General features: G+C 45.0%; 2 protein-coding genes across 6 annotated transcripts in view; one reads left to right on the forward strand and one right to left on the reverse strand.

Moving 5' to 3' along the window:
- Positions 1-1,160, forward strand: part of DZIP1 (DAZ interacting zinc finger protein 1) — a 45,765-nt gene extending 44,605 nt beyond the window's left edge. For all 4 annotated transcript variants that reach the window (XM_036011224.1, XM_028526459.2, XM_036011226.1 and 1 more), the window contains one exon: positions 335-1,160. In XM_036011224.1, the coding sequence (XP_035867117.1) occupies positions 335-411 (77 nt within the window). In that variant the 3' untranslated portion in view covers positions 412-1,160. The remainder of the gene's footprint in view (positions 1-334) is intronic.
- A 1,748-nt stretch (positions 1,161-2,908) lies between these two features.
- The window catches only part of CLDN10 (claudin 10), a 91,743-nt gene continuing 68,905 nt past the window's right edge, over positions 2,909-25,746 (reverse strand). For both annotated transcript variants that reach the window (XM_028526703.2, XM_028526702.2), the window contains exons 2-5: positions 22,482-22,643; positions 22,302-22,383; positions 3,844-3,951; positions 2,909-3,254 (exon numbers count right to left, since the gene is read on the reverse strand). In XM_028526703.2, coding sequence (XP_028382504.2) covers positions 3,134-3,254; positions 3,844-3,951; positions 22,302-22,383; positions 22,482-22,643 — 473 coding nt within the window. In that variant the 3' untranslated portion in view covers positions 2,909-3,133. The remainder of the gene's footprint in view (positions 3,255-3,843; positions 3,952-22,301; positions 22,384-22,481; positions 22,644-25,746) is intronic.

The following is a 25,746-nucleotide window of genomic DNA, read 5'->3' on the forward strand; positions in this document are numbered from 1 at the left end:
TACTCACTCCGAGTCCATGACAGCAACGGCAAAAACGAGTCGAGTGGTGTCGCCCTCCAGGCCCTGTGCTGAGCGCAGGGCAGGAGAGATGCTGAGCACCTGTGAGGGTCCTGGAGAGCACCCGAGGGACTTGGCCATTCCGCAGTCACGCTGCATCGTAGGCTCCCGCACAGCGGTGGGAGCTGGGGGCGGGGGCCGGTGGGCACCCCTGCACGACACACTGAGTGGTAGACTGGCAGTAGGAAGGCACGGATGTTTACAGGCTGGACAATGTGCTCATTTAATCACTGGGGCCTCCTCCTCTTCCTCCTCCCCTCTCTTCCCCGGTGCACAGGACTTCAGGACGAACAAAGCACACTGAAGAGCAGCTTAGTGACTGTGACCGACTGGAGTGACTCCTCCGATGTGTGACGAACCCCACACGCCAGAAGATCCAGGTGCCAAGACTATTTCAGTGTCACAGAACGCCCGCAACTCGCCAACACCGAACAATTGCTCCCGCCTCACAGCGTTTCCCACGATAGCTAGGAAGCCGATTCAAAGAACGAGGACCTCTTTAATGGCACCTGGTACCGTCCCCCTCAAAAAAACAAATTCTCAACAGAATTTTGAAGAATATAAAGGTGTTTAAAATGTCTGCTTCTTAAAAATAGCATGTCATTAAAGTCATAAAAGGTTTTTTCTTTAAAACAGTCCTGTAGTGTTTCAGTGTATTTTTTCCAACAAATTTTTAAGTGAAAAATTTTAATTACAGCATATTTTGGGTTTGAGTTAAAGCTTTACATCTTTCTTATGTATGTTATCTCACTGGAAGTGGTTTATGATAAAATTCTATTAGTATCTTTAAAACAATTGGTAGAGTCAGTGAAATCTTAAGGGTAGATTGGTTATTTTTCATATAGAAGTTTAGAACTATAAAATATAGCTAGGCCCATGATAAATACATTTTCCAGAAGTACCTTCACCATATGCAGCTTTGAGCCATCGTAAGCATGTTGTTACCAAACAGTTATTTTAGAAAAGTACCATTTCGGCAGCATAACCTTTACCTTGGATGTTTTATGATAAAATGTAGCTATTTTTAAGATGGATTTGAGAATTAGTTCTTCCACCTGCTCAAACGAGGCTTTGTTGATCAATAAACCTTCCCTTGCTCCAAACTCTGATCTGCTGAGTGTTGGTCTTTGTTTTGAAGCATCGATCACAGGAACCTTGGGCCCAGCCAGCAGCTAGTGCTCTCGGTGGATCGGCCCCCACTCTCCCTGCATTGTGCCAGCCCCTCTCCCCACCCCCTCCCACACATCGCATTTGGAGTAAGGAAGCATCTTTGGATTTCAGTCAGCTGTCTGGGAGATATAAGCAACCTTTCTCCCGCTTTTTTCCTTAGAGAGCAGTTTGACAAATTATACCTTTGGAAGCAATATTGAAACATTTATATTTTTCTTCTTGAGGGATCTATCTGATCCCTCAAGAAGTTTGGAGACTATGAATGAGTATTATTATTTTCATGGAAATATGGCTGTATTCATGAAATCCGATAGGAATCTGTTTTCTTTGTAATAGGACACAAATGGGAGACTCTTGATAAGGCTTTGACCGACTGCCCACCACCCAGCGGACTCACTTCCGCAGCTCAATCCTCCTCCATCCGTAACTTCCTGGGTAAACTTTTGCTTGTATTTGAAAAAGAAAAGAAAGTAAGATGCATAACACACATGTTCCTTTCCCTGTATTTCCACTGAGCACCGCCGGCCAGTGTGACTTCCCCTTTTAAGTCCTTCACGCTTCAGGAGATGTGATTTCCACCCACGCCGTGATTAGCGTTGGGAAGAGTCTCGCTCACAGGTAACACAGGTGCCCACTCTTAGCCAAAGCTGGGAACTACCTATTTTGCCCCCGACTGCCCCAGTTCAAAATCCACGTTCTGTCCCTTGCTGTGACAAGTTATTTAAACTCTGCTTTCCTAGCCCTGGCTGGCGTAGCTCAGTGCATTGAGCGTGGGCTGTGAACCAAAGTGTCGCAGGTTCAATTCCCAGTCAGGGTACGTGCCTGGGTTGCAGGCCATGACCCCCAGCAACTGCACATTGATGTTTCCCTCTCTCTTCCTCCATTCCCTCTCTAAAAATAAATAAAATCTTTAAAAACAAAACAAAACAAAAAAACTTTCCTCCGCGCTCAGTGCAGGATTCTAACAGTACTGGACCTGAGCAGGCAGCTGTGAGGACGAAGTGAGTGAGGGCACAGAAAGTGTTCAGAATGGTGCCAAGCATGTGGTAAAGGGCTGGTTTTAGGAATAAATCACAGTCTTTGTTCAAAAACCAATAGAGTGACCTACGTACTTGAAAAGGGGTCTCTCCATTAACCAGTTCGTTCTGCACATGGGACCCCAGGGACATCAGGACTTGGCCTGTCGGTCCTGGGAGAGGCAGGTGCCACACAGGCTCCGGGACGTCCTCCGTGGGCTTCAGAGTCAGCCGTGGCCCGAGTTTCTAGCTCAGCTCCGGCTGCTGCTCCACCCCAGAACTTGCTTTCTGTATCAGACATGCCTAAGTAGTTGTTCACGGTGGACGAGCCGGGTAATGGGCCATAACGTCTTGGCCCCAGTGGCCTTCTTTGAACAGTCGCTGTGAGTTCCAGTGATGGCTGACAGGTGCGAGAAGCTAGAAGTCACCACCTGTGGCCAGGAGCACACCCAAGCAACCCAGACATCTTTTGAGGAACAGTCTCAGATCACCCCATGCTGTCCCCCAGAGACCAATTCTTACACACTTTCCGTTAAATCTATGAAGAAAGACATAAGGGGGCAAAGACTTCAACATATGAATAAGTAAGGCTACTTTATAAAATGCTTCTTGACGCCTTGCAGTGCTAAAGAACACACACTACACATGTATAAAATGTATACAAATCCTGGAAATAACCTCTTTATTTTTTTTATAGAAAGCCACAACAGAAAATGATTAGTATATAACTATGTCAGAACATTTACATCCACACAATCAACAAACTCTGCAAATTCGTGTTTTAAAAATAGTTTGAGTGTTGATTCTAGGAGGGCCCTGACGGGATCTCGCTCTGGGACCGGTCCACCTTTGTAACAAACTCCAGACAGGCTGTCGCGGCGCTCGAGTCATCAGACATATGCGTTCTTGTCAAACTGTTTGGAAGGGTTGGAGGTTTTACCCTCTCCTCCCCCGTGATGCTTGGTCCGTGAAGACACGACCGACGTGGGCCCATTGTACGCGTATCCCATCCTGGAAGGCAAAACACAGCTCAGCTTCACACGCAGTGCAGACAAAGATGGGAAGAAACCACCTCCCCCTTTCTCTGTCCCAGCTGAGGTGGGGTCCCCCTGATTACATTCAGTCTGCTCTCTCCCCAAGAAATGTCTCAACGTCATTTCTGAACCACTGGTGTGATAAAGAACCTCTGCAGGAGAAACTCACGGTGTTTTCGCTTGTTCGGTGTGGTCCTCCTGCAACACTATCAGTTAAAGCTCATCTTCCTGGAACCTAGAGGACTACCATGACCTTCATCAGTGATTTCTGTGTGGAAATTATGAGGAGGCCGAAGTGAAGAATGCCCACTAGTCAGGTCCATATTTGTACTTCCAGAAATAGCTTTAGGATGTAAGAGTGATGAGCTTTCTTTTTTTTTTTTTTTAAATGAACCATATTCTAGTCAATATAGTATTTACTGTGCTTAATATTAGATTTATTGTATATTCCTCACCTTTCCCAGTTCTAGGTATTTGACGTTTCTAAGAATTACGAAGTATAATTTGCCTCACATGTAGTAATTCAGAACAGTGCCGTACTTTTTAACGGGTCATTTTTTTCATACCTGGGTGTTTTGTTGCTCTCATATATTGAAAAGCAAAATATGACACCACCAATTATGCAGAGTGAGGCTCCCGACCATCCAATGAACAGAGCGGCTCCTAATTCATACCTGTGAGGAAGTATTACACACGCGTTACAGCTGACTTACAAGGGGGGGATGAGGGGTAAACTCAAGGGAACACTACTGGCCAACATTTACTGAATGCTCATTATCATTTTTTGCTCTTAGACTGGAAGTAATAACACCTTGTATCCATATAACGCTTTAAACTTCTCTCACAGTATTTTTCTAGCCATCACTCGATTACATTTCCCCAACATCCGAAGAGGAGAATGAAGAGATTCCCGCAGGCAGAGCAGAAGTGAAGCAGGCTAAAAGAACCCGGGCTGGTTCAATTCATTAAACACTTATTAAACACCTGCTGTGTACAGCTAACGCTCAAGGTGCTGAAGCAGGGCAGTCAGGCCACACCCAAACATGTCATCTTGGCCTAAGGATTATTTTTAGCTGAAGGCAATTGAGAAGAAGCAGCAGATACAAGAAAAGCTCTCTGCCCTCCCCTATTTGCCTAAAAGGAGGAGATAATATACAAAGGTGTCTCCCCCTCCCCTCTCTACCAGGAAGGGTAGAAGTTAATCACCAGAAGATCCCCGTAACAAACTTCACTAACGAGCATGCATCTGCCGTAAATTCCCCGGCATATCTGCCTTCCCATAATTGGCCACCCTAGAAACTCAAAGTCCTTTTTCTTTGTCTTGGCACTTCTCTACACATGTATTGTCCTGTTGAGATTCTACAAAAGCCCAAATTCTAACCACCCCTTTGAGTTACTGATCACTGAGGACGCCCATGTGCATGTGTGATGCACACGCTACTAAGCTTCTGTTTCTTTTTCTCTTGTTAATGTCTTGTCAGTTTCACTTACTGGGACCCAGTGGAGAACACAGGAGATTGGGGGGGGGGTTCCCTCCTCTACAGCACCCGTAAAAGGTCAGTGAGAGATACAGCGTCATCTTGCTTATCACTACACCCCAGTGGGAGATGAATAAAAAATAACTGTCATTCAGTGATAGATTGCTGTTAAGCGTCTCCTCGATGATGGCCCATCTCTGCTGCTGACTGGAACAGACGCAGAGGTAAACAAGACAGCCGCTGCTTTGGGGAGGTCACCAGACACAGGTGCACGTAATGCCACTGAGAACAACGGTGGAGATCACAGGTGGAGGCGGTGCTCCGGGAAACCCTCTTGGGGGAGGGGCATTCGCCAGAGAAAGAAAGAAAAAGAATGAGAAAAGGAGACGCCAATCTCAGGGGCTGTTTCCTCCTGTCTGCCTGTCCTATTCGTGACGAGTAGTGTTGTTTTAATAAAGAAGAGGTTGGCGAACTTCTTGTAGCCCTTAGACTGGCACTGCCAGGGAAAAAATCATTGCCTGCCATTCCCCACTGAAGGGTGCTTTTCACTGTAAAAGGAAGTCACAGTAGGAAGGGTCTTATCACACAGGAGAGCTGAGGAAGGAAAACAAGTTTTTCTTGTAAATGACATAGGGTAAAAAATGACATGCCAAGGTTGGCTCCCTGCCCAGCCCGGCCCCCTGACCAGATGCAGGGCCAGGGATTGGTGTCAAGGTTGCACCATGGTGTTGGTAGCAGCTGGCCTGTGCCTGTCCTGGGCTTTGCCTCATCTCTTTCTCCACGCCGCACCACTGCAGGCTGGGCAGGGCTTCGGGTGCGGTCTGAGTGCCCAGCAGCGGTGGGGAGGGTAACAGCATGGCGCTGGCCACCCACGTGGGAAAGGAGGAGGCATCACTTACACAAGACTGGGGACTTCCTGCCTCCTCTCAGATCTGACTATGCAGGCAATTCCAAGGCCTGCACTGGCGATTGGGAGGGACTGATGCCCCCAATACACGCTGCCCTGGGGTCCCTCCTTTTCTCACCCTTGTGTTGCTTTTCCTGGGAAAGGAAGGCGAGAGCTGAAGCAAGGAACAGCTGTGAAGCACCTCATCCCGCACTGGAGCCCCGAGGAGGCTCTGGGAACCGAACACTTCAACCGTCAGAGGCAAAGGCAGACACACAAGGGGGTGCGAGTAGAGCAAAACTTCTTCAGTCGGCACCAAGTACACAGCCCAATGAGGACCGAAGAGAGACAGACCCTCGCCGGTGAAAAAGAAGCCAGCCGGCCCGATCGAGAGTGTTGAAGGGGCGGTTCTACCCAAGATGCCTTCATTAAATACGTTCCACATCTGAAAAGGATGTCCTGGATTTCCACACCGGCCCTGCTCTTATGCTGTTTGAACAAGCTTGTGCAAACAAGCAGAGCGCAGAGCTGCTACAAGTCCTGCAGGGACCGGCGTCAGATCCCGCCCCCCCCCCCGCCATCCACCCTCTTCCCTTCACTGCAAAGGCAACTAAAGGACTGAGCGTGCTGGAAATTCCTGCTTGCAGCGCAGTATCGTACGACTGCAATGTAACGGTACTTTGTGTTTCTCTATTACCCCCCTCTCCCCAGGAGTTTAGGCTGATTTCTCTTCTTGACACTTTATTTGAATACCCCTGGAAAAAACCAGTCTGAGATTTCCCTTCAACTATTTAGCTTTCTAAAATAGGAGGCCAGTACCAGGTACCATGGCTGATGAAAAACAAGTCCCTAAGTAGCACCAGTGATCAGTTAGAAGCGAAGGCGACAGAAATCGTACACCACGGCGCAGCTCCGGGAATTCAAAAGAGCGCACACACGTGTACACACACGCGTGTGCACAGCGTCATTACAGACCAGAGGATAAATCACCTGGGCAGCTCGAATGTTGGCCATTGTGTCTTGAAGCATCTCGAAACATTCTGAAGGGACTTAAGAACCACGAGTTTGGCTTACATTAAAACAGGTTTATTTATTCCTGTTTTAAATAAGTCACTAAGTATAGATTCTATTCAAAGCAAAAGATCATTTTCATTTGAATTCTTTGTGAGTTTTGTCAAAGACAAATATTTACTCCATAGTAGTGCCAGTTTAGAGTTGAAGTCCTTAAGAGACTCCACGTCCATACCAATAATTTTTAATAATTCCAGTGTATGGGCTTTTGTGACTTGGTTCTTTTTTCTTTCAGAGACTTTCTCTTCTTCACTCTGTGGAAAGATAGTGTAGCAGGCTTGCTCAACAGTTACTTGAGTTCACACCTATCAGTGTGCTTGATCTGGCAAAAGTGGACTTCCACTACTGGAAGACAGGGTTGAGAGAGAGTGTGTAAATACACTGCTACACCCTCTGGGATTTGTCTTGGAGCACACCGCCTCCTTCCCACTGATTGGGAAACTTCGTGTCTGCCTGGAAGTCCCTCCTCATTTCTGGGAATGCTTGAGACGCTGACTTCACACCTGTGAAGACTGTCCAAATTTCTGGTCTGTCTGCTGCAGGTCTTTGTTTTGTTAACAATTTCCTCCTGGCCCCAGACCAGCTTTCCCACTCACTCGGTGGCCTGTTTAACGAGCTGTTACAATTGCCCAAATGCCTTCATTAGTCTGAAAGGCTATAAATCTGCTTAACCCCAGTCAGATCCAGGAGTGTCAGGTTGAGAAGGGAACTTGGTTTTTGGAGCATTTCTCAGATATTCTGCTCAGTTGATAGAACTAATCAAAAGCCGCCCCGTATGACTTTAGTTCACATATGTGACTGAATGCAAATTTAGTAAATGAGTAACAGGGGGAAATGGACTTGCATACAGAGACCTTAAAACACAGATTACTCACTTAAAATTTTCCCCAAAAAGAACCATAAAGATCAAAGGCATTGAAATGTCCTCTGAACTATTGGATGAAGTTATTCTCAGCCGCCTGGCTGTGCCTGGGGCTCTGGGCTGTCGCCCATGTCTCTCATTCCACATTGAAAGAACAAGAACTACTACCCCCCTCGGGGGCCTTAGTGTTAAAGCCTCGCATACTTCACCTCCTAGTTCAGCCCTGTTACCTCCACGGTCATCCCGAGGGAACGAGGGAACGGGTTGAGGAACACCTGTTCCTTATTCTCACCTCCTGTTTTTCTCTTCCTTGCACCCAAACCCCTGTGACCACCTGATCTGCCATCCATGGGGAGCTGGGGAGCCTACCCTGGTTGCTACCATAGAAACAAGCAGCTAAGCCTTGCGCTAATCGTGTGTTTCGGGGTGGCTGAGGCACACATAGCTCCTTTCCCAAGGACCTTACAGTCTAGCGGGAATAGTCAGACATTGAGCAAATAATGATAGCAAAGTGTGATGAAACGTAACAATAGAATCAGAAGAGCATTTTTATTTTTTTGCAAAGTAAACATCACCTGTTCTCCCAAACCCCAGGTAGACGTAGTTCAGGTAAACAAACACCCACAGGGACAAAAGCCGTTACTGTCAGCTCCCAGTATTAGGATGTATTTGTGTGCCAAGGTTGTTTTTTTTTTTTGCACCTATTATTCTATTCGATCTTGACTGCTATTCGGTGGGTTTTCCCAATGAGGAAGCTGAAGCTCAGGGAGATTAAATAACTTGCCCCGTACCTCAGCCAAGTCAAGGGTAGAACCAGGATTCAAAACCCATAACCAGGATCCCAACGCTGAGTTCTTAGCCCTCAGCCCTTTTACTCAGCTGAGGACGAGATTTCGTTAATATTTAAGAAAACATATAATCAGTGCACCGTGTTTGCAGTTGTCGTTTCAGAAAGCTGTGTGTTTTCTCTCTCCCTGCTCAGAACACTCTCAGAGGCTCAAGAGCTCAAGGGTATGGAATTTTTTCTAAATTCCCTCAGGCTGTCTTTTCACCCAGCACCAAAATAACAAAACAAACAAAACAAAACAAAAACCCTGAGCTCAGTAATTAAAATCAGGACCAGCTGGGCTTGAAAAAGAGAAAATCAGCTCCTCTAAAAACAAAACAGAATCTAGTCAGTGAATGAAAAACGCCTCATTCTCTGGGGGTGTCCGGAGAAGTGATGGGACAGGGCTGAAAGTCACCGAACTGGGAGCCAGCCTTGTGACATTTAGGGTCGTGCTTTCTCACACATATTGTCCAACTCCTTGTTTTAATCAAGGGTGGTAGGGGCCCAAGTAAATAGGCCAGTTACCTTAAAACAACTACATGTGTCCCAAAAATTAAAATTTAGAAAGTACACCTGTATATTGTCAAGGTTAACATTTTCAAGTTGAAGTCCACTGGGTTGCCTTCTTTTAAAGATTACCCTCTAGCCCTGACCAGCTGGCTCAGCTGGTTGGAGCGTCATCCTGTACACCGTAAGGGTGTGGGTTCGATTCCCTAAGACCACAGCAGAGCCGGGGCTGGGGCCAAGGTCTCTGGGCAGAGGTCTGGCTCTACAACCTGCCTCTTAACTTCTCTGCCTCCATCCCTCTGTGTGGGAAGTGCTCAGTAGGTGTCTCTACAGGAGACCAAATTCTTGCCAATTATTCAATGGGAACTTAAGAAACCATCCACAGTATAACTTAACATAATATTAGCCAAGGTAATGAATTATAATTTCAAAGGGAACACCTCAGGTCCCCAAAATTGCATCGTTCAATTAAAAAAAACGAACCGTTGTTCAGCAACGTCCATGCCATTGACCTCCTCCATTCATGCGGATAATTGGGGGTTTCCTGGGCCCGTATTTTAAGAGAGAAATAATGTGCTGAGTCATAGTACTCAGAGTAGGCACAATAACTGGCTTATGTGCACAGTTTCGAGTCTAGGTGGGCTGACAACGCCAAGGGGGCTGTGCTTCGAGACGGGGAATCCCAAAGACAAGCAATGCTGTCCTCAGACACCCGAGGACAAGGCCAGCGCCGGGGAGCACAGGCCCAGAGCCTCTGCGTGCGAGGAGGGCTGCGTGCATCTGCTCCCGCTGAGGGGAAAATGCACGGCTGGACTCGCGGTAAACAGAACCCGGGTCGGCGCAAGGCACATCTGCATTTAACCCAGAATCCTCCACAGCCCACCTGAACACATGTTAGAGCCCACCCAGGTGTTGGGGAAGGTGCATAGAGGGTGGGTTCTTATGCCAAGGGTCTCAAGAACATCATTCCATCTGGCAGTTTCAATTTGCTGTATGTCTCCAACTCAATGCTATGACCCAGGTGGTTAGAAATAAGGAGAAGGAACTACATGAGCCTTGTTTCTTTAGCATGGTTTCCTGCTAGGCCCTGTTCAAGGCTGCCTTCGACTTGAGAGGCAAGCATTTTACAATGATCCTTTCCACTAGGTCTCCAATATTACAATGTACTTTTCCCTATGGCTACCCTTAATACACCGTACAAGCTAATAAGCTGCTACATTAATGGACCCTGCTGAAGGGTCAGCACCCTTTAAAAAAAACAGCTAGCATTTACTGAGTGCTGACTACGTGCTAGAGGCACAGTTCCCAACAGCTGAAATGTACTATCTCACTTAATCCTCCCAATAACCTCACACTACCTATTACTCCCCTTTAAAGATGAGGAACCCAGACCACAGAGCAGACAAGTAACTTCCTCAAGGCACAAAACTGACAAGCGGCAGAGCTGAGATTTACTCCCAGGTAGCCTGGATCCGGGCTCCTTACTCCTTTAATTTTTTTTCTTTAAGTTTTAATGCACTTACAGGCACAGGTCCAATTTCACAAATCCAACACATGTGCAACCAGAAATAGTGCCCCTGAGCCCCGCTGTGCGCCCGCCAGCCTCTGCCCCTCCCTCTGGCTTCCAACGGCTCGGGTTAGTTGTGCCTGTTCTTGTGCATCAGGGGAACCACGCTCCATGTCCTTCCTTCGAATCAGGCTCTTTCATTCAACTCTGATTCTGCAATTTATCCAGATGGCTGTAGATGGTTCATCCCCATGTCTGTGTAATGTCCCACTGCATGTTCGTACCCCAATTCCTTTATTTCCTCTACTGTTGATGGGCATTTGGGTAGGCTATTATGAACAGCGCTGCTGTAAACATCGCATGTGTATTTTGGTAAAAAATACAGATGCTTTTCTGTTGGGTGTACCTCTAGGGATGGGGTTCTGGGGTCACATGTCTAGGTCAGGCAGATGCTGCCATGCAGGCTGACGATGTGACTGTGCCAGTTTATGCCCCCGACTGGCGGTGCATGAGAGTTCTACTTGTTCCATGCCCTCGCCAACATCTCTACTACCACAGTAATTTTTAAGCATTATTGCTCCAAAAACTAAGGTTGTCAATTCAGCTAACATTTCTTGGGAGCCACGTGTCAAGTTCTCTTCTAAGTGGTAGGAACATGAAGTTCCTCACTGTTTCTTTTTTAAATTTATCTTTAGAGAGGGGGGAAGGGAGGGAGAAAGAGAGGGAGAGAAACATCGGTTGGCTGCCTCTCATATGTGTCCCAACCAGGAACTGAACCCACAACCCAGGCATGTGCCCTGGCCAGGAATTGAACCAGCGACCTTTTGCTTTGCAGAATGATGCCCAACCAACATGAGCCACACCAGCCAGGGCAGGGTTCTCACTCTTAAACAGTATGCTATGCTGCCTCCTCTCCTCACTCTCTTAACCGAAATCTCTGTAAGCATGCTCAAGGCTTTCAGCTCCAGGACAGAGGCAGACAGACAGTTGTACAGCGTTGCTGACTGACCGTCCTTGCTGTAACTGTCACAGAGCACGGACTAGCTGCGAGAGACTCCGATAGTCAGCAAGATGTGTTCTCTGCTTTGAGGTGCTCCTGGTCTGGTTTGAGAGATGCAGCACCAAGAAAGTGCTAACCTCCCAGTAGGATTCTATAGAAGCACGAGGTGCAGTGGGAGCAGCCAGGACAGCCCTTCGCCCAGAATGCAAGCTGCGCAGGAGGAGCAGGGGTTAGCCAGCACGTGCAAAGGAGAGGGAAAAGGCTGGGCGGCAGGGTGGTAAAAGCTCAGTGACTAAAAAACATGGCACATTGGCAGGGATGGGGGCTTCGTGTACTGGGCAGTAAAAACCAAACACAATTGCCAAACACTTGATTGCTAAGTCAATTTTTAAGTCATGCTAGCATTTAAAAAATTTTTTAAATTTTTATTTATTTTTAGAGAGGAAAGGGAGGGAGAGAGAGAGAGAGAGAGAGAGAGAGAGAGGGAGAGAGACATCAATGTGCGGTTGCTGGGGGTCATAGCCTGCAGCCTAGCCATGTGCCCTGACTGGGAATCGAACCTGCGATGCTTTGGTTTGCAGCCTGCCCTCAATCCACTGAGCTATCCCAGCCAGTCATGCTAGCATTTTTAAGTCAAAGCGTCAGATCCTTGGTCTGATCTGACCTTTGCTCCCACCAAACGCAGTCACAGAATTGCACCCTCTCAATATTCAACAATGGAGTTGTTTTGTTCACATGGCACTTCTATTGACTCCCTTATCCAAGAATCTAGGAGCTGTTTACCAATATTAACTCATTCTCCAAATAACCACAGGGATGGAGTAAGCTTAAATAAACAAACACCCACAATTCATCAAATTATAATACGGATAGAAGGAAGAAGTTAAATATCTTGGCAAGGCCACCTAGTGAGATCAATATTCCTTTCCACATCACCAAGGAAATTTTGTGTAATGGATAAATGTACTCCATGAATTGTCCATTGTTCATTTAACTTGACAGTAACAGGAATGAGAGAATGTACTAGGAAGTAGACATCTGTTCATTGCTAACTAGGAAACAGCCGTAACAGTGGAAAGATTTTACCTAAGTAAAGTTTAAATCCTAAAGTAGAAACTGAATATATGCTCGGAATGAAGAAACTAGAGATAAATACCTCCATTGTTTTAAAAAACTCTGAAAATAGGAGAGCCTGCAGATAAGACCAAGGTGAGAAAATCAGAGCCAAAACATTACTGGTGAATCTCACAGACTAGAAGAGAATCCATCTAAGATCCCCAGGACCACCTGTGTCCTCAATTAGGGCAACTGATTCAGGGCTCCACCTTTGCACAGTTTGAAATCAAGTTTCTTCATGTTAATCAAATCTTACTTGAGCCCTGGCTGGCGTAGCTCAGTGGATCGAGCACAGCTGCAAACCAAAGCATTGCAGGTTTGATTACCAGTCAGGGCATATTCCTGGGTTGCAGGCCACAGCCCCCAGTAACCGCACATTGATGTTTCTCTCTCTCTCTCTCTCTCTCTCTCTCTCTTTCTCTTCCTCACTTCCCTCTCTAAAAATAAATAAAATCTTTTTAAAAATCTTACTTGAAACAGTTTACTTAAGAAAACAATGCAAGACGTTCAGGAAGTTAGTGGTTGGGACCAGGCAAAGGTGGAAATAATGTAATTAAATTTCAGCACCCAGTAGGATGAATCACTAAGAGGTGTCTATCACCATAAGATTGCAGGAAGGTAGTTTTTTTGGGGGAGAGGCAATAAATTTGGTGGGTTTGTTATAAAAACAAGGGAGCTGGTTTGAAACGGCCCAAGCGGAAGCGTTGAGAAACAGTGTGTAAGGCTCTGCCGGAGCCCACCCTGGAGTCATAAAACATAACGATCACTTCAATGAAAGCCAGGACGCAAAGCAAAAGGAAAAGATGGGGCAATAGCAGAACACAACCAGAACCAGATGCAATGAATCTTGAAAGGCTGCAATTCTGCCCAATGATTGCAGCCTGGAAGAAAACCCTTCCCATGAGTGGTAGGAAAGGGTTTCAGAAATAAATAGCCGCTGAACGCTATGTGAGATGCTGTGTGCAACGCTACTGCCACAACCTTCTGTCTGACCACACCCTAAAGCCACTCATTTTTTTTTCTCAGCCACGTGCCTGCTGAATGTCTTGCACATAGTAGGAATGTGGTGGGAACTTTTTGATGACATTAGCTGTGTTTTTCTAACTTAGGCAACCAACGTGGGCCTTCCGGAAGTATGTCCTGGAAATCTACAACGAAGATTCAATTAGTTTAGTACAGCATTCTTCAGAAAGACAACAGCAGCAGCTCAAACTAGGTTCTGTGGCCTGAACCATTTTCCAGCACATTTTAGGGTTTGCATATGGGAGAGCCAGTGTATGCTCGCTGGAAATTTAAACAAGAGTATGTGGAGAGCAGCTACCTCTCACTGCCCTTCCTAGGCACTGCTCCACACTCCACCACCACACACACGCCTTCTAAGGCTGGAGGGGAAGATGTTACTGGGCAGCAGCTACATTAGGAAGGTTAACGAGTGCTGAGGATGGGAAGAGGAAAGTGCGTGTGCTATGTATACACCCTCTCTGAGGCTTCCTCGGTCTTGTGAGACCACAGAAACCTTTCCCGCTGATTCTGGAAGGACTAGCACAACAGTTAAGAATTGCATTTAGCAGGCAGAGTGCTAGGCACATCAGGCAGCGATGACAGAGGTGTTTTCTGACTTCCAGGAACTTTCATGCAGGTCAGCGAAGACACTAAAGAAAGTTAAAACCTTCCTGTGGCAGTGACCTCAGATTACCGTGCACCTCAGGCTGGCTCTGCCTCCAGCCTGGGCTCTCCAGCACACACCGAGCTCCTGCACCAACTAAATCACATCACTGCATTCTAGCAAACGCCGGCAAAGGAACTACTATCCCTTAGAGTAAGCCCAGTGCAACTCTTGCTTTAAAAGATTGTATTTTAAGACCTATAATATCCATTTATGTTGAGACAATTTGCAGCTTATTGATCTTAATTCTCTTATCCTTTTTTAATGGGAAAATATTTTAATCAATTTCTTAAAATATATTTTATTGATTATACTATTAGAGTTGTCCCATCCCCCCCCCCCTTATTCCCCTCTGCCCTGCATATCCCTCACATCTACATCCCCCGCCTTTAGTTATATGTCCATGGGTCGTACATGTAAGTTCTTTGGCTTCTACATTTCCTGTACTATTCTTAACCTCCCCCTGTCCATCTTCTACCTACCATTTATGCTACTTATTCTCTGTACCTTTTCCACCCTCTGCCCCTCCCATTCCCTCACTGATAACCCTCCACGTGATCTCCATTTCTGTGGTTCTGTTCCTGTTGTACTTGTTCAGTCAGTTTGTTTTTGTTTTTGTTTTAGGTTTGGCTGTTAATAGCTGTGTGTTTTTTTTTACTGTTCCTATCTTTGATGTTCTTTTTCTTAGATAAGTCCCTTTAACATTTCATATAATAAGGGCTTGGTGATGATGAACTCCTTTAACTTGACCTTATCTGGGAAGCACTTTATCTGCCCTTCCATTCTAAATGATAGCTTTGCTGGATAGAGTAATCCTGGATGTAGGTCCTTGCCTTTCATGACTTGGAATACTTCTTTCCAGCCCCTTCTTGCCTATAAGGTTTCTTTTGAGAAATCAGCTTACAGTCTTATGGGAACTCCTTTCTAGGTAACTCCTTTTCTCTTGCTGCTTTTAAGATTCTCTCCTTCTCTTTCATCTTGGCTAATGTAATTACAATGTGCCTTGGTGTGTTCCTCTTTGGGTCCAACTTCTTTGGGACTCTCTGAGCTTCCTGGACTCCCTGAAAGTCTATTTCCTTTGCCAGATTGGAGAAGCTCTCCATTATTTTTTCAAATAAATTTTCAATTTCTTGGTCTCCCTCTTCTCCTTCTGGCATCCCTATGATTTGGTTGTTGGAATGTTCAAAGATGTCCTGGAAGTTCCTGAGTCTGTCCTCATTTTTTTGAATTCTTGTTTCTTCATTCTGTTCTGGTTGAATGTTTTTTCTTCCTTCCTTCTGTTCCAAACCCTTGATTTGAGTCCTGGTTTCCTGCTCTTCACTGTTGGCTCCCTGTACATTTTTCTTTATTTCGCATAATGCAACCTTCATTGCTGCCTGGGTCTTTTTTATGCTGTTGCAGTACCCAGAGAGTTCCTGGAGCATCCTGATAACCAGTGTTTTGAACTGTGCATCTGATAGGCTGGCTATCTTTTCGTCATGTAGTTGTATTTTGTCTGGAGCTTTGATCTGTTCTTTCATTTGGGCCATTTTTTTTGTCTCTGCTCATCTGTTACATAGTGAGGGGTGGAGCCTTAGGTGTTCACCAGGGCTGGGCAACTCAAGTCCTGTGTTGTGATGCTGTATGTGGGGGAGGGGTCCGAGAGGGATCAGTACTGCTTGCTCTGCTCTCTGCCGGTTTTCAGTCACTTCTGTTGCCACCCACAAGCAAATTGGGCCCTTCTGGTGCTGATTCCCAGGTGGGTGGTTTGTGTACGTTCTAGGACCCTGTGGGTCTCTCCAATGAACTCTCCTGTGAGGCTTGGAGTTTCTCCTGCCACCGTTACAACCCCCACAGGTATTTTCAGTCAGAGGTTTGAGGCTTTATTTCCCTGCTGGAGCCCTGGGTTGTGGGTCTGTCTCGCTCCCCAGTTGTTCCTCCCAGTTTATGTGCACACGGATGTGGGACCACCCGGTCCACCAGCTGCCACCTTGCTGGCCCTGGTCCTTCAGCCACTGCAATGAGCCCTCTCCATCGGGCTGCCCATCTCTGCCCCTCCTGCCGGTCTGGGTGGGTGTTTCTTCCTTAACTCCTTGGTTGTCGGACATCTATACAGTTTGATTTTCTGTCAGTTCTGGTTGTTTTTTGGTTTTTAATTTGTTGTTGTCCTTTTGGTTGTGGGAGGAGGCACAGTGTGTCTACCTATGCCTCCATCTTGGCCAGGAGTCCTAATTTTCATCTTCTTCTCTCTGAGAGGTATTGATTGCAGAAAAGAGATGAAGTCAGGTTAGTTGATCTGCTGGTTTGTAGAGAAGCCTGTGAATTCCTCTCGATGTCACATGTCATTGTTATGTCTCTAATCTATCACTGCAGGTAATTAGAAGCTCTTCATATTTACAGTTCTCAGGCCTTGACAATTCCTTGATCGAAGTGGATTTTACATGAGTCATGGAGGGCCTTTCTTTGTACAAGACATGGCTGGGCTTCCAGAGGGGAGAGAGGGAAAAAGTCCCAGTCTCAAAGAGCTAACATGTTTTCAGTGAGCTGGATTTTTTTTCCTAAACAAAAGTCAGCTTTGGCTGGTGTGGCTCAGTGGATTGGGTACTATCCTGCAAACTGAAAGGTCGCTGGTTCAATTCCCATTCAGGGCACATGCCTGGGTTGGGGACATGAAGAGGAAACTGATCGATGTTTCTCACACATTGGTATTTTTCTCCTTCTCTTTTTCCCTCCCTTCCCCCACTCTAAAAATAAATAAAATCTTTAAAAATAAAGAAAATGGAAGTCTATATTCTCTATAAGGTTTTGGTATGAAGGGCCTGTTACTTGTAAATACCACCAATCTTTAAATCATGTTGTTTTTTATAATTCCTAGCTCTTGTGTTTTTAATTATATTGAGGTCAAGTGCAAATTGCACACGTTATATTGTAAGTCACCAGATAAAAAGCTTAATAAAGGCATTTATAAAGATAAACCACATCTTAAATACAATATACAATTAAAAAAGCAATCTTGCCCTGGCTGGCGTAGCTCAGTGGATTGAGCGTGGGCTGCGAACCAAAGTGTCGCAGGTTCAATTCCCAGTCAGGGTACATGCCTGGGTTGCAGGCCATGGCCCCCAGCAACCGCACATTGATGTTTCTCTCTCTCTCTCTATCTCCCTCCCTTCCCTCTCTAAAAATAAATAAATAAAAATCTTTAAAAAAGCAATCTTAATAATAGCCAATACAATAAAGTAATGGCTCATACGAAGTGCTGGCTTTTTTCTAATTGGTTCTGAGCATTTATATATGTATATATATACACCCTCTCCTAACTCTCACAGCAAGTCTATGTGAGGGCACTGGTATTACCCTGATTTTACAGAAGAGAATATGGACACACAGGATGTGCGCGAGTAGGCACAGAAACAGGAATGCTGGGAGGCTGGGGGGAAATGGGAGAGTTGCATGCAGCGCCAACAATGTGGAAAAGAGGACAGCTTTTCAGAGCCCATCATTACTGAACTGAGTTTAACTGAAGTCTGAGAGGTGAAGAAGAAATTCCAGTGTACTAACTGAGTGAGGGGACCGAGCGGACAGCAAGCACAGAATAAAACCACACAAGGGACAAGGTGAAGTTATGGCGCATCCACGAATTAGCCCTGACTGTATGAGGAGAGGTTAAAACTATTTTTTAAGATTCTGTCCTGGCTGGCGTAGCTCAGTGGATTGAGCGCGGCTGTGAACCAAAGTGTCGCAGGTTTGATTCTCAGTCAGGGCACATGCCTGGGTTGCAGGCCATGACCCCCAGCAACCGCACATTGATGTTTCTCTCTCTCTCCCCCTCCCTTCCCTCTCTAAAAACAAATAAAGCTTTAAAAAAAAGACTCTGACATTCTTCATAATTGTCTGGAAAATAAAAACAGTGATGTAGGAAAAATAATCTAGAAGAGTTAGCAATGGCTTTAATAAAATAAACCAAGAGAAATATAGCTTTGTTGTACATTTATGATCTCAAACACTGAAATAAAAATGTATCATTTAAATGAAAAATACTTCATTTAAATATCAGTAAAAATATTTCTATTCTCCAGGAGCACAGTCTCATGTCTGGTGTCAAGTACATCTGTGCAAATCTCATGATGAAAAACTAGTTGAGAGAAAATTTATACCTCAACGCATTTTCCTAACATCGACAGGGGAGTAAAAATTATATTGGGGTCTAAAATGGTTGTTTTTGTTTCCCACTTAATAAAATTTCAGAATAAAAATGATCTTTAACTGTACAAAATAAACTCTCTTGATGAAAAATACATCGGCCACACTGTAACAAAACTCACACAACAGTACAATATTATAAATCACATATTTTATAGCCAGCATTCTAGAGTTTGGCTGCCTGGTTGGAATCATAGTGCTATTAGCTAGCCTTCTAGTTTAGTCTAAGTTCCCTTGGATACATTGCTTGAATGCCTTTCTCAATTAAAAAAAAAGGGAAACCTAAGAGAACCTACTTCATAAGGCTGCTATAAGAATAAAATAAAGAATACCTGAAATGCTCTGCCTGATACATGGCAAGGACTCAACGAGTTCACTGTTATTTTCTTTATATGTCATTATATAAGCATTTCACTATATAAAGCATTTACTCTTTCTGCATAAACTATACAAAAGAGAGACCTAGAAAATCAATTTTTTGAAGATTTCAAAATCCACTGAAAAAAAGTAAGGTAGACCTGACCAGCCATTTTAGTGATTACTTTTTAAAAATTCTTTAGCATTTGACCTGAAGATGGAAAGAGACATACCAGCCTAGTTGACAGCAATATTCATGCATACAGATGTGGCTTTCCACAAAGGTGCCTGGGTATATTCTCATGAAAAACAAACTATGGATTTCTGGTCAAGATGGCAGCATAGGCAGACATGACCTGCCTCTTCACACAACCACATCAAAATTACAACTAAAATATAGAACGACCATCACTCAGAACTGTCAGAAATCGAGTTGAATGGAAGTCCGACTACTATAGAATTTAAAAAATCACATCCATCAAGACTAGTAGGAAGGATGCAAATGTGGAACAGTCTGGTCCCTGACCCATGGGTGGTGGATAAAAATTCAGGAGGGATGTCTTGGGAGTGAGGAGTCCCAGCCCTACAGTAAGCCCCCCAGAGCCCAGGGTTCCAGTGCCAGGAAGATAAGTCCCCATAACTTCTGGCTGCAAAAACCAGCAGGGATTGAGGCACTGGGAGAAACTGCTGGAGTGCCAAGCAGTTCCTCTTAAAGAACCCACACAGGGACTCATCTACTCAGACTCACTCCCTCTGAGCTCCAGCACCGGGGTAGCAGCTTGAAAGGCACCAGTGGTACACAGGGAGAAACTGAAGTGTTGGCACCAAGGTGAGTAGAAGCCATTGTCCCTTTTCTATACACTCCCCTCACAGAGTTAGCAAGCTGGTGCCACGTCTGAGACTATTTGACCTGCCTGGGTTAACCCCAGAGACTCTGCCCCACTCAGTTTACAGGCCCACCCAAACTGCTTTTCCATATGAATGGTCTTGGCTTGTGCTTCACAACCTCCTAAATCCCATCAAACAAGCAACAGCTGGCCTCAGTGAGTCCCAGACCTGGCACTAGCAGTAGCCAGACTAGATTCACAGCTTGGCTTATCCTGGGAATCTCCAAGCCCAGCACAAGTAGCAGGCATCTCAGTTTGTTTTATAGCTCAGACAGGGTGGCCCCGGGCAAAACACAGGTGGGGGCTGACCTTGGCCAGAGCCACCTGGGAAACCCCAGGGCCAGCACACCCAGTAAATAGCTACAGACTACGTAGGAGCCAGCAACCAAGGCTCAACTACAAGAGGAGGGTGTAGTCAGCCCACATGAAGAGTCCATTTCGAGTACCCAGCTTGTGTGATAAGGGAGGCTATGTCACTGGACCCTATAGGACACCTACTACATTAGACCACATTGCCAAGACAGGAAGTCAAAGCAGGTCTACCTAACAGAAACAAATACAGGGAGACTGCCAAAATGAGAAGACAAAGAAACATGGCCCAAATGAAAGCACAGATCAAAACTCCAGAAAAAGAGGTAAACAAAAAGGAGATAAGCAATCCATCAGATGCAGAGTTCCAAACACTGGTTATAAGGATGCTCAAGGAACTTAGTGAGGTCTTCACCAGCATAAAAAAGATCCAGTCAGAAACAAAGGATACGCTAATTAAAATAAGGAACAATTTACAGGGAAATAACAGTAGAGTGGATGAATCCGAGTATCAAATCAATGATTTTGAACATAAGAAAGCAAAAAACACCATGCAGAACAAGAAGAAAAAAGAATCCCCCCAAAACGAGGTTAGTATAAACAGCCTCTGGGACAACTTCAAGAGACCCAACATGCACATCATAGAAGTGCTAGAAGGAGAAGAGAAAGAACAAGAAATTGGAAATCTAGTTGAAAAAATAATGAAAGAAAAATTCCCTAATTTGGTGAAGGAAATAGACATACAAGCCCAGGAAGCACAGAGAGTCCAAAACAAGAAGGATGCAAAGAGGCCCACTCCAAGACACATCATAATGCCAAAGGTTAAAGATAAAGAGAGAATTTTAAAGGCAGTAAGAGAAAAGAAGTCAGTTACCTACAGGGGAGTTCCCATAAGACTGTCAGATGATTTCTCAAAAGAAACTTCACAGGCCAGAAGGGACTGGCAAGAAATATTCAAAGTCATGAAAGCAGAGACCTATAGGCAAAATTGCCCTACCCCGAAAAGCTATCATTTAGAATCTAAGGGCAGACAAAGAACTTTTGAGACAAGAAAAAACTAAAGGCATTCATCATCACTAAACCATTATTATATGAAATGTTAAAGGCATTTACTTAAGAAAAAGAAGACCAAATCTATGAACAATGAAATGACAAAAAACACACATCTACCAACAATTGAATTTGAAAAACAAATTAAGTAAACAAGAAGAACAGAGACGGAATCATGGATACAGAGAGCGTTTTGATGGTTGCCAAATGTGAGGAGGGTGTGGAGGAATGGGTGAAGAGGTGAAGGGATTAAGAAGTACAAATAGGTAGTTACAGAATAGCCATGGGAATGTAAAGTACAACACAGGAAATGGAGTAGCCAAAGACCTAATTCATATGACCCATGGACGTGAACAATGGTGGAGGGATTGCCTGAGGGAGTGGGGGTGCTCAGTGGAGGGGAACAAAGAAGGAAAAACTGGGACAACTGTAATAGCATAATCAATAAAATGCAATAAAAAGAAAGAGAAAATGTTTAAGATAGTATTATTTCTAATTTAGTATCCTTGGGGTTTTCCCAATGCAAAGAGACAAGGCTAGGGAAACTATAAAAAGCAACAGCCCATAGTTAAAACGACGACAACAAACAGACTGATCTGTAAATGCCAGAGCATTCACCTGCAACTGGGACCGGTCACATCCGAGGGTCCACGCCACTCCTAGAGCATTTAAAACAGCAGTGACAACAACAACAACAAAAAAACCTTGCATCACGCACAGGTTTTTTCATAAAAGTTCATTAGGTGGCGCTCGTTAAGGCCATAGTTATTAACAGAGCAAATGTAAAAGGCTAATTAAAAATGAGAGATAATATTTCATTTAAATATCATTAGGGCGTTTCTAATCTTCAAGAGCCCCGTTTCCTTTCGGTTTTCATCTCCATGTTTGAGATGGAAACTGGGCCAGACGTTAGCATCTGGCAAATACCACGGTGGGCGGACACAATCAAGGCCAGCCGTTAATGTGCTGCGGTCACACCCCATCCTTCTCTCCTCCTCATCTTACACCTCTGTCCCACCTTTCCTCCACTTAGCTTCAATGTTATGGTGTCCGCTGGATGAAGTGAGATTTCTAAATCCTACACCTTGAGCTCTTTAGAGACAAGACACCATATAATCCCAGTGCAGTGATTAAATGCAACATTTGCCAACGTAGCACAGAAAACCTTCACTCCTGAATCACGTCATCAAATACCATCTACCTGTGTTTCTCACTTCCTTTTCATAAGCCTTGTAGGACACTTATGTACCTTCATTGAGAAAGTGATTTTATATACATTTCCTGCGAGCTAGAAACATACAGAATGAGGAAAGCACTTACTTCTGATCGATATAGAGAGGATCGAAGAATTCCGTCGTGATTTTGTTTGCGTACAGAGAACAGCCGGTCATTGAGCACAGCCCTAGAAGAATACCAGAGGGAAAAAAAGCACCGTGGTTGGTCAGTGTTATTTCATTCACATGGTGAAGGCACCGCATTTGGAAGAAAGCTGCTACTTACCTGACAGGACGAACACAATCCCAGCCAAACATGCGATCTTAGCTTTGGCTTTCTCCGAGCCTCCGACTTTGGTGCACTTCATCCCAAACAGCGCAATGATGGAACCGAAGAAGCCCAGGCTGACGGCGGCGATCATCAGTCCTCGGCACGCCTGGATGTAACCTGCAATGAGAGGGGGTCATTCACGGGAACACAAAACTGGCAGCCATCCGGGGAGAAACCCTCTCATCACACGGTCCTTCTGAGTGACGGTTCTGTTTTCCAAAAAATAAAGATAAATGATTGTTACACCAGGCGGTAAGACACACGCAAGGAAGGAAAGCAAGTTAGTCTGTAGGGAGTGCCTGTTCTACGTTACATGCTTTTAAGTTTGGCTTGCACACGATCTTCAGATTAGCTCTCTGAGTGTTACTGTTCACATGTGATTCAGAAACTGAGGCTCGCCAAGTTCAGATGCTGCGGCCGGGATGAGTTAGTGAGAGGCAGCAATGGGTTCCATACAGATGTGACTATAAAATCCACGTCACACCGGCTTTTTCCTTATGAGAAACACCATCTGCCACTCTCTCAGCCCTCTTACTCCTTTCTACGTTGGAACTTTTAAACGGATGTTTCCGTGGTTTTGACATTATACAATTTGTAACTGGGCAGCAAGACCTCCCAAAGGGTAATCTCTTCCAATAGTAGTGAAGGCTTATAAATGAGACCAACTAAAAAAATACCATCATGGACCATCAGGAGTCTCAATGAGGAAGTACTTTAATGATGTATTGTTTTCAGGGCACATATAATAAAACTGTGTTTTAAAAAAAGCATTGGCCATTCACTAGAAGAATGGTTTGTAATGATTGAATTAACTGATTACACGTAAACGGATGCCTTCAAAGTAACCGTAAATGCTCGTTCTGTGGGTCTGTTTGATCGTTTTCCCAACACCAGTCATCTCCTTAGTCACACATTCATGTTTGCACAGCGAGGGTTATGGTAACCTGCCGTCTGGCTGTCGTCCAGACACTAATGAGTTTTACATTAATAAGACTTAAACTAATAAACTTTCCATATGTGGACATTCTCACTCCAGCCTGAAACAAGGCCCTGTTTCAATCCGAAACAGCGATGGCCCATATTAGGTGTAAGTCTATAATTGTTCAGCACACGGACACACATACACGCCAGGTTTACATTTGGAAATAAACTTGATAATCTGAAAAAAACTTGTTAATGCCAAGATACTGAGAGCCCTTTATTATTAGTCCTCAGGCAAAAGCTACAACAAACAAAAATTCTAAGACCATGATCATTCTAAATTGAGAAAATAATGCTGGCCTGTGGCCTGCAGCCCATGTTTCTCTGGGAAAGAACAACATTTTAAGTTTTAATCCAATTCCTAGGATCTGTTTTAAAGAAGATGCTGTATTTAATGCAACAAATGTAGGCACCCACATAAATTCAGGCTGGAATGACAATAATCTACTTTATAGCATGGATGACTTCCCAAACAGGAAACAATTTCACTGATGGTGGGGCAATCAAAAAGAGCAACAGAAACTTATTTTTAGCAAAACAGGGAAAAGGAGGCCTATTTTGGTAGCAATAACCATGCTATAGGGCTCCCTGGCTGTCTGTGGCCCGATGCTGGCTCGGCTCTCCTTTGAACTTCAACCCTGGAGTCCTCCTGCCAGAGAGAGCCCAGGCAGCAAGCGGGAGCACGCACAGGGAGAGGAAGCTTGTTCCCTGCCAGATAAGAGAGGGTCCACCGAACCACGGCTGCCTCACTGGGCACCGGAGCTGCTGGGACAGTGTGTGGGCTCATTACGTCTTGCGCTTTATTTCAATGTCTGGCTTTGAGGTGTTTCAGCCGACTCTGACTACAGTCATTGAACAGACGAAACTCTGTGTGTGTGTGTGTGTGTGTGTGTGTGTGTGTGTGATGCAGCCGCTGTACTGCAGGTGTAAGAAAAAGGCTAGTCTAGAAAACTTTACCATGCACCTTACTTTGCATCGACTTCAATCACCGTATAGGCTTTATGAACAGAACACGCAGGAGTCTGGCAAAAGACAAAGTCCTACAGACCAACCATACAGACCTCAGAATGCATTTTCCCAGATAGGAAACAGTGATTAGGGTCCCAGGTTGATGAATTCAATCCTTCATGTGACTGGGAAAATAACCACCGTCTTTAAACTTTATTTAGCCACTCCTCTTCAACCTTTTCTCTGAGTTTCTCACTCAGTCCCCCCACCTCGGCCCTGGGCGCCACAGCAGGAGGGGTCCCTTGGCCCGAGTCCGGGAGTAGAGAGCAAGGGTCTGCTGTGGTGGGGCTCTTCCTCAGTGCCACTCAGAACCCTGCTGTGAGGGCCAGGTACCTCTCTCCTTCTGGCGTGAAAAGAGCACCAATAAATAAAAGGCTAATTTGTCACAGGCATAGAAGAAGGTTCTTCCTCAGTACAGCCATTGGCTAGATTTTTCTGAAACAGGGAGTGAGGACCAGGGATCGGGGTTCCTCGGGCTAAGCTCCCCTGCCAGCTACACTGTAATCCAGTTGTTGGTGAGACTGGGGTTTGTAAATTAGGGATTCCTAGTCCTCAAAACACCCACAGACTCAGGCCTCAGGTGATTTCCAGCAAACTCCCAGTTTATCTTTTGCAAGGCAGACTTCCACAGCCTTGCTTGTGAACACTCCTTGGGGCAAAACTTATAAGCAAAACCACCAAGAGAAGGGGCGGTAAAAACTAGTCAAGGAGGCCATTATTTTTGACAGGTCTAATTTACTGACACTGTTAATAGCTAATTAACACATTAAAGTGCTGAGGCATGAACATATTTACTTAAAAGTTCTCTGAAGTATAATTTATAGTTACCATTCTCCTGGGAGAAATGGCAAACATTCCCACTAACAAAAATAGATGGCACCTGCTAACAAAACGACCTGGGTGAACATTAGTCTCAGGTGAAGTTCAAGTGGTGTTTTGAAAGGGGCATGGCTTAGCAATAAATAAGTCACTAGCTCATTCAACTGTGAAATTTGCAATTAGTAAAATGCAGCGACTTGAATGAATCCCGTCGGAGGAAACCTTCAAGGTGTCCCTGAGAAGTTGTTTTCCAAATGATGGGTACCGCATTTTCCGTTTCAAACTAGCAAAAATGAAAATAGCCACTTGGTGGAGACAATTTCCCAGTAGCACAAGTGCTGGTATTGAAGGGAGAGAAGGGAGCGTGCTCTCCTCATGCTGGTAGCTTTGTGTACTTTTGGCAAACACATTG

The sequence above is a fragment of the Phyllostomus discolor genome, chromosome 11 (assembly GCF_004126475.2).
Source record: "Phyllostomus discolor isolate MPI-MPIP mPhyDis1 chromosome 11, mPhyDis1.pri.v3, whole genome shotgun sequence".
NCBI classification, from domain to species: domain Eukaryota; kingdom Metazoa; phylum Chordata; class Mammalia; order Chiroptera; family Phyllostomidae; genus Phyllostomus; species Phyllostomus discolor.